Source organism: Aplysia californica, unplaced genomic scaffold (genome assembly GCF_000002075.1).
Source record: "Aplysia californica isolate F4 #8 unplaced genomic scaffold, AplCal3.0 scaffold00270, whole genome shotgun sequence".
Classification (NCBI taxonomy): domain Eukaryota; kingdom Metazoa; phylum Mollusca; class Gastropoda; order Aplysiida; family Aplysiidae; genus Aplysia; species Aplysia californica.
Genome location: NW_004797540.1, coordinates 960,949 through 969,971, shown reverse-complemented (window position 1 = coordinate 969,971; position 9,023 = coordinate 960,949). Strand labels below are relative to the sequence as shown.

At 42.3% G+C, this 9,023-nt stretch overlaps 1 protein-coding gene across 2 annotated transcripts in view; it reads left to right on the top strand.

Moving 5' to 3' along the window:
- LOC101851505 (fibrinogen-like protein 1) overlaps nt 1-9,023 on the top strand; it is a 19,363-nt gene that overhangs the window by 9,376 nt on the left and 964 nt on the right. For both annotated transcript variants that reach the window (XM_035970470.1, XM_005101125.2), the window contains 2 exons: nt 1,772-1,873; nt 6,541-6,660. In XM_035970470.1, the coding sequence (XP_035826363.1) occupies nt 1,772-1,873; nt 6,541-6,660 (222 nt within the window). The remainder of the gene's footprint in view (nt 1-1,771; nt 1,874-6,540; nt 6,661-9,023) is intronic.

Below are 9,023 nucleotides of genomic sequence, written 5' to 3'. Positions count from 1 at the left end.
TCTCTCTCTCTCTCTCTCTCTCTCTCTCTCCTAGCACTAACACACAGATACATTCACAATCACACAAATGCATACGTATACACGCACCACGAGCCGTTTAAGACACGTACGTTGACACGTCGGTACACAATTTCCCATATGTATACACATGCACGACGCACCCATAACCTCCGCCCCATTTGTTCATTTGGTATCATGCTGAACTACGGAGCGGGTGGCCCTGGTTCGACTCCCAGACTGGGTCTTCTTAGACGAGTCATTTGTTTTAGTAAGTGTTTTACCTCAATAAGTTCATGTAATAAGCACCGAAGATTAGAGGTGTGACAATAGAGTAACAAACACAAAAAAGAAGGAGAGATCAGGATCATAGATGTTTGATAGGGAAGAAGAAGCCAACCATACAAGAGCACCCGCCAACCACCCACTTGGACGATTCGTTTTGTGGAGTCCTTCAAAGCTCTGAACCCATTTGGCTCTTAGTAAACGTAAGGCCATTTCTCCATCTTAAGCAACTTCTTTCGTCATTCCAAGTTTTCAGCATCACTAAACTTCCCTGGATAATTGGTTCTGTTTATGATCTATTTGCATAAAACAAACACCACATTGAAAAGAAAAGATATATTCAAGCTATGAACTAACAGTTTTATTCGACAAAAGGTAGCTTTTTGAAAATTGCACTCATATTACAGGATGATGACATCGATGCACGACTCTGTGCGCTTATGTTCGTAGTTTCCAGAAAAAGAAGGAAAAGCAAACGTAACATCTTTCTCATAATCTATCAGTGGGTGGTTGACGGGTGCTCTGGTGTGGTTTGCTCCTTCTTTTCTATCAAACATCTATCGTCCTTTTCTCCCCCCTCCTTCTTTTTTATCTTTGTTCCTCTCTTGTAACACCTCTAATCTTCTGGCGCTCATATAACCTTATGCAGTTGCGAGCGCCGTAAAACTCACACTAAAACTAAACATAATTTATCAAAATTGCTTCCAGTGGAGTGCAGGGGGTTCGTTTTTCATATTATAGTATTGGTTGTGGTAATTGTATTTGGGAATACTATTTGATTAAAAAAATTAGTTACAACTAATTTGGTTTGTTCGTTTGTTTAAGTAAAGTGAAGCACATCGACACAAAAATTGCCATTTAATGCTGACAAAAATGTAAGACAGACATGCAGACAGAAACAACAGAGGACAAGTAAAGACGTAGGACCTACCAGGGGCCCCCTCCAACCACCTGCCCTGATTTGATGGACAAAAGATTAGAGTCATTTCAAGGGGCTCTCGTGGCCTAGAGGCTTAGGTGTTCGTCTCTTATTCAAATGTCCCGGGTTCGAATCCAGGTAGCGACCGAAACATTTTCTTCTCTAAAATAGTCTCTTTTCACCTCATTTCCTGCTCTCTAGCAACGTTCTGCTTTCGTCTCCACTTTCTGCCCCCACCCCCTCACCTCCTTTGCCCCCTCCTCTGGGCTCCTGAAAGATCGAAACCTAGCTTTCTCGGACAAGGGCGAAAAACCTCGAAGTGCAAGTTGCGCACGTTAAAGATCCCTTGGTGGTCTAAAATCGATAAGAGTAGGCTTCGGCCGCCACCAGGGCAAAATTCAAAATTTCAAGCCAACTGAAAAAGTTTAATGTGTCCCGCGCGCTCATATGACCTTAAGCAATTGCGAGCGCCGTAAAATACTTAACCCCCCCTCCCCCCACCCCAAAAGGAGTCATTTCCCACAGACGTCCGTCCAACTGTTTCTCTGTGGATTTCTCTCCCTTCTCTAGCGGCACTCTTGTGCTGATGTCCGGTACTTGTCCCGCCCATCGTATGTGCGTCTCTATAACGACATGGATGTCGTCTGCGATAAGGGATGGATCGTGATACAGGTGAGATCCACATTACTTCACGGAAATACAGGTGGACACTATACAGGTGAGATCTACATTGCTTTATTGTTACACAGGTTGACACAATACAGGTTGACACAATACAGGTTAACACAATACAGGTGAGATCCACATTGCTTTATTGTTATACAGGTTGACACAATACAGGTGAGATCCACATTGCTTTATTGTTATACAGGCTGACACAATACTGGTGCGATCTACATCGCTTTATTGTTATACAGGTTGACACAATACTGGTGAGATCTACATTGCTTTATTGTCATACAGGTTAAGTCAATACAGACGAGATCAACACTATTTTAGTTTTAGTTTTAGTAGAGGTTTTACGGCGCTCGCAACTGCATAAGGTCATATGAGCGACAGAAGATTAGAGATGTTTAGAGAGTAACAAACATAAGAAAGAAGAAGGGGAGATAAGGATGATAGATGTTCGGTAGGAAAGAAGGGGCAAACCACACCAGAGCACCCTCCAACTACCCACACACTATTTTACGGTAAATATAAGAGAGTTCAACATTGCTTTATAGATTTTCGGCAATACCGGCTGCTACAGCACAAATTGGATCAATATTGCTTTATTGTAATACAGGCTAATACAAACCAGGTGAGACCAACAATATTTTACGGTAATACAAACTGACGCAAGACAGGTTAGATCAACAATATTTTACAGTTATATAAACTGGTGCAATACAGGTGAGACCAACAATATTTTACGGTAATACAGACTGATACAATACAGGTGAGATCTACCCACTAGTTTACCTAGCGTCTCTCCTCCATTGCAGGCGCTTGTCAGTCTAAGGCATACTTTCCTGCCCTTTGCTAGAAACACCTGTCCTGTCAGTACTATATCTACAGCTTCTAAACGTCATTGAACAAGGAACAATTGAAATCAATGATTCATACAAATATCTTGGTCTTACAATTGACAATAAATTTCCATGGCAAAAGCACGTAAACAATATCGCTAAAAAGGAACATCAGAGGCTATACTTTCAAAGGAAACATATGTCCTTCAATCTGAATCCACCCATCCTTCAGATATCCTACACCACCACAATAGAAACTTTGATCAATGTTGGTATCACTTGCTAAGGTAGCAACTTGGGAAGACAGCACATCATACAAATAAACAAGTTGATAAGAAAGGCATCAATAACAATTGGCAGAGACCTAAAAACGCTTTGAATACTTGAACACGTTCTAAAAAAGGAGGAAATAATGCTAAGTGACCATAGCCACCCGCTGACATCGTAATTTCAATAATCGGCCTGCAGTAAACGATATATTGTTACTAAAAAGTTAAAAACAGACTTAGAAATTCATTCGTACCAACTGCAGTGAGGTTACTGAACACAGTGCTACAAATGAAACAGAGAGAGAGAGAGAGAGAGAGAGAGAGAGAGAGAGAGAGAGAGAGAGAGGGGGGGGAGAGAAAAAAAAAGAGAGTGAGAGAGAGAGAGAAAAGAGAGAGAGAGAGAGAGAGAGAGAGAGAGAGAGAGAGAGAGAGAGAGACAGAGTAAACGTTTTACGCAGCAGGTTGTTTCAGCTCGTAAAACATGTATTACTAATGTCCTGTTTTGTTGTGTGTGTGCGTGAGGAGTGCGCCTAACCTTTGTAACGTCTACAGCCATTGTAATCCACCAAGACAAATGTCTCCCTGAGAGGTGAATAAAGATTGTCTTTGTCATTGTCATGGTTATTTCCATTATTATTACATGTATTATCATAAACAGAGTGATCTGATTTTATCTAGTTTTTACGGCGGTCAGGCGAAAGTGAACAAGTTACAGGAAACAGACCCCGTTTCTGCTTCATTGAAACAAAAGAAAGACAAGTGACGTAATCAGCTTTAGAATGACCAGTGACGTGGACAGCTTTAGAATGACCAGTGACATGGACAGCTTTAGAATGACCGGTGGGGTGGACAGCGTTAGAATGACCCGTGACGTGGACAGCTTTAGAATGACCAGTGACGTAGACAGCTTTAGAACGACCAGTGGCGTAGACAGCTTTAGACAGCTCTAGAATGACCAGTGACGTGGACAGCTTTAGACAGCTTTAGAACGACCAGTAACGTAGACAGCTTTAGAATGACCAGTGACGTGGACAGCTTTAGAATGACCAGTGACGTAGACAGCTTTAGAACGACCAGTGGCGTAGACAGCTTTAGACAGCTTTAGAATGGCCAGTGACGTGGACAGCTTTAGAACGACCAGTAACGTAGACAGCTTTAAAATGACCAGGGACGTGGACAGCTTTAGACAGCTTTAGAATGACCAGTGGCGTAGACAGCTTTAGACAGCTTTAGAATGACCAGTGACGGGGACAGAGTTAGACGTTTCGACCACATCGGAGAGGAACAGGACATTGAAACAATTGAAAACCACTAAGCGATTGACGTGTTCGGCAGGACTTGCATAGCAGTTGCCAAAAAAACGATCTTTGTAAGTGTGCATGCAGAGTGCAGTGTGAAGATTTTTTTCTTTCTTCGTCCGACTTGTCCACTCCACCCTCGCTTCCTTTTCCCGAACTCCTCCTTCCACTGATTGTTTCTTGTTTTTTTTTGGGGGGTAAGTGTTTTACGGCACTCGCAACTGCATACGGTCATATGAGCGCGCGGGACACATTAAACTTTTTCAGTTGGTAGGACATTTCGAATTTTGCCCGGGTGGCGGCCGAAGCCTACTCTTATATAATATTATCGATTTTGAACCACCAAGGGATCTTTAATGTGCGTAGCTTGCACACTGGACCTCCAAGATTTTTCGCCCTTGTCCGAGAAGGCTTGATGTAGATCTTTCCTACCAGAAGATCAGGGGTGTGGCTGAGAGAGAGAGAGCAGTAAGAAGGAGCCAAGAAGTAGCAGTAGAAAGGCTGCAGAAAGAGTCAGGAGCCCAGAGGAGGGGGCAAAGGAGGTGTTGGGGTGGGGGCAGAAAGAGGAGACGAAAGCAGACGACAGAACATTGTTAGAGGACAGGAAAGGATGTGAAAGGAAACAATTTTAGAGAAGAAATTTGTTTCGGTCGCTACCTGGATTCGAACTCGTGACCTTTGAATGAAAGGCCGACACCGTAACCTCTAGGCCACGAGAGACCCCCTAATTGTTTTTTTCTCTTTCAGTAAAAATAGCCAGGCGCTACCAGCCACGGTTTTGTGTTGTAAAGCAGAACGCTTTCCATTGTCCCTAGTTCAACCAGGTTCTTAAGCGGATTTTTATTTCTCGAACGGGTTCCTAGCCTGGGTGTGCACTTAATCAGAAACCGTTTGACCAAATGTCGTTTTTCTCAGGAAGTCGGTAGCGGAAATAGAGCAGCAGTCAGTGAGAATTCTGTATAAATATGTCCACCAAAACTGTACCACTCCTACCGACAAAGTGTCAGTTGGCATTTTTGCCGGGCCATGGGGCAACTCATCACCTACAGGCCCAGCCAAAATTACGAAAATTCTACAAGTATAACGTTAAGTTCCGATGAAAAATCTAATGTCATACATGTATTCATAATCAGCGCTTTAAAATTGTCAACATCAGCGTGTTAACCATCGATTTAAATGCATATTTTTAACAATTTACTAATTTTAACAAATAAGAATTCATGCTCAGACATTCTCAACGTGCGTTCCTTCACTTTTGACCCGTTCACGTATGCCGGAATCGAACAGACCGAATTGCCTCTTCTGACAAAAAAATCCGGTCGTTTCTGCGTTTTTGGATATCTGGGCTTAACCTTATCGGTACGTCGTGTTTTACTATCGTATCCATGCGACGTGAGGAACTCTGTGCCACCACTTTGCAAAGAGGAAATGTACTCGTTAATCCGATCCGTACGGTTTGCATAGCAATCTGTCGAAATGATTTTTTGAGAAAATACTCAAAGTTTCAAAGAGATCTTCGTACTACAAGTATTCTAAAATGTGAAGAATACAATCCCGGGGTACAAAATGACCCCAGGGCGTACGGATATAGGTTTAAGCACGCAAAGTGTAGAGGAAACTTCAGTAACACAAAACAAAATTGAGCTCTTTGGCGCACAAGATTCTTGCACAGAGTACTCTCAAGGGAGATCACGGTATTTAGATGGACAATGCGACATGGTTGTAACTTTTTTTTTAAAGTATGCAATTTTTTTTTAAAAAGATATTATTGAATAAACTACCCTGACAGAGTGTGGGGAAAACTTCCACAACACAATGGAATTGTGTAACATAAAGCACTTTTATGGAATTTTGCAGGTGAATTTACACAAAAAGGCTCATTACTTTAAAAGTTGTTAAAGTACTTAATAAGAACAATTGCTAAAGCCTCAGGTTCTAAATCAGTAGAAATTCAATCATTTCTGTTCCAAAATGAGAGTGATCCTCAGATGACCTTGGGTATTCTTGCAATGCTCTGTAGCATGATTCATGATAACAGGCCACGCGCTCATATGACCTTATGCAGTTGCAAGCGCCATAAAACACTCACCAAAAAAAACAACCCCTAAAAAGTAACCCCCCCCCAAAAAAAAACAACCCAAGGCTCACAAACCGGTGACTGGCGCTCATGTGGTGACCTTATGCAGTCGCAAGCGCCGTAAAAACCTCTACTACAACAAACAAACAAACCAACAGACCGGTGTACTGTTCCGTTGTGTCTCCAGAGACGGCCCGTGGGCGGCCTGGACTTCCGAAGAAAATGGGAAGACTACAGGAACGGGTTCGGATACCCTCCTGACAACTTCTGGTTTGGCTTGGAGAAAGTCCACCGACTGACAAGACTGGCAAGTTGTCTATTTTTTTAATTAATCTTTTTTTTTTAATCCTTTGCCCATTTATATGAGATTGACGCCCTCTGATTAGTGAAATGGTGAAATGGTAAGGGTTTAACGCCCCTATCAACCATCTGATTAGTAGAAAAAAGTGCGTACGATAGTTAAAGTGTCCAATAGTGTATAACTTGCATACTTCGTATTACAAGTACATAACTGTAATAGCAGGTAGAGATTCCAGGATTATAGATGTAAGTTATTGATCTGAGAGCAATGATTGATGATTTCAGAAATAACGGTGGTGATGAGTAATGATGAGGGATTGCGTTTAAGTAATGTTAGCGTTAGTCCTATCTCCCTCTTATCTGCTACCTATCTGCTATATATCTGCTATCTATCTGCTATCCTATCTGCTCCAATGAGTTACGAGGGATGTGGGCACCTTGTGTGGACGACAATCTACTGTGTGTCAGCGAGCTGATGGTGTGTTGTTTGTGTGTTGTGTGTTGTTTGTGTGTTGTGTGTTGTTTTTGTGTTGTGTTGGGTGCGGCAAGCTGTTTATAACTCAACTCCAATGTATATTGCCCAACTACATGACAGTTCTGTCTGCTGTTGTCGATGTCGATGCCATTGTTGCTCTTGCCCCTCAAGATATTCGTGGGGTTTGGAATGCTTAGTGGCATTACTACTTACTATGGTAAAAGTAAAGTAAAGTTGTTCCCGCATCCGATCCGGACATTGGGGATTGCCTTGTTAGTGAGATAACTTCCTGGGTCTTCGACATATTGTGGTAGGGTGGCCAGTTCCTTTCCACGCCGCCTTTACTTCCCCAACTCGAAGTCAGGTATCCATTACTGCTGGGTGAGCAGGAGGGGGCGAAAAAAATCCGTTAGCGAACGGAGGCTAGAACCCGGATTTTCCGCTTTGGAGACGAGCGCACTAACCGCCCGCCACCACGCCCTCACTTACTATGGTAATAGTGATAAATACGGTAGTCTTACTACCATGATTATGTTTATAATGCTTTCCACGAAACCCACTTGCTTCAGCGGGTGGTTGGCGGGTGCTCTGGTGAGGTTTGCTCCTTCTTTCCTATCAAACATCTTTCGTCCTGATTTACCCTCCTTTTTTGTGTGTTTCTCTCTCGTAACACCTCAAATCTTCGGCACTTATATGACTTTACTGTGTTGCAAGTGCGGTAGAACTCTTACTACAACAAAACTTGCTCCAGATACCAGAAACAGAAGTTAACTGGAGCTTTTGGATTTTACCAGTTTTTAATCCTCAAAATATCTAGAGCAAGCGCTGCACCCATACCTTGTAGTTTATAGAAGTGGTAGCAGTGGTATGTGTGGTAGTGGTAGAGGTAGTAATGGTATAGACGGCAGTGTCAGTTGTAATGATTGTGGTAGAGGTTGTGGTAGTTGTGATAATGGTAGAAGTGGTAATGGGAGAGATAGTAGTAGTAGTCATAGAAGAAGCAGTGGAAGGGGTAGTGAAAGTGGTAGTGGTAGTGGCATTGATAATGGTGGTGGTGGAAGTAGTGGTAGTAGTAGTGGTAGTAGTGGTGGTGGTGGTGGTAGTGGTAGTGGTGGTGGTGGTGGTAGTGGTAGTGGTAGTAGCGGTTGTTGTGGTGGTGGTAGTGGTAAGGAACAGGGGTTTTAGATTGTATTGGAAGTAGCCTCTTCAGTTTCAGCGGCAGGTTTTTTTTCGTTGTGGTTCTAGTTTATGATGTTTCCACTAAAATGTATTTTGTTGTTGTTGTAGTTGTTGTTGTTGTTGTTGTTGTTGTTGTTGTTGTTGTTGTTGTTGTTGTTGTTGTTGTTGTTGTTGTTGTTGTGTATTATAGCTCTCATGCTGTGTCACAACCATTAAGGACACCCCCCCCCCCGCACCCCAACCACGTCCCTAGCCTCCTCATTGACAGACTCACAGTTATTATCATTATTAGTAATTCCAATATCCTTTTTACGTAGTTCTCTTTTTTTAGAAAGGGATTTCTAACTAACATTTTTCTATTGATTATAACATTCTTTTTGTTTTACTAGTAAATACACTGCCCAATTAGACATGCTTTAGGACAGTTCAACCCGTGGACGTGGTCGCACACCAAGACACCTGGATGACAGGAGATCTCTGGGAGAATCAACATCATTCGTACCAGACCCGGATTTGAACCTGTGACGCCAGTGTTAAGACCTCCTTTTTTAGAACTGAGACTTAGCGATAGAATGAAACCACACGTATCTATCTAATAAGACAATTGTTTCAATGTTAAGAATAAGAATAATAAATAGCATTTGTTTCATGCATATCCCCACTCGAAAGCAAGCTCTATGCGCTTTACACTATATTATTATACTTGTAATTAACCC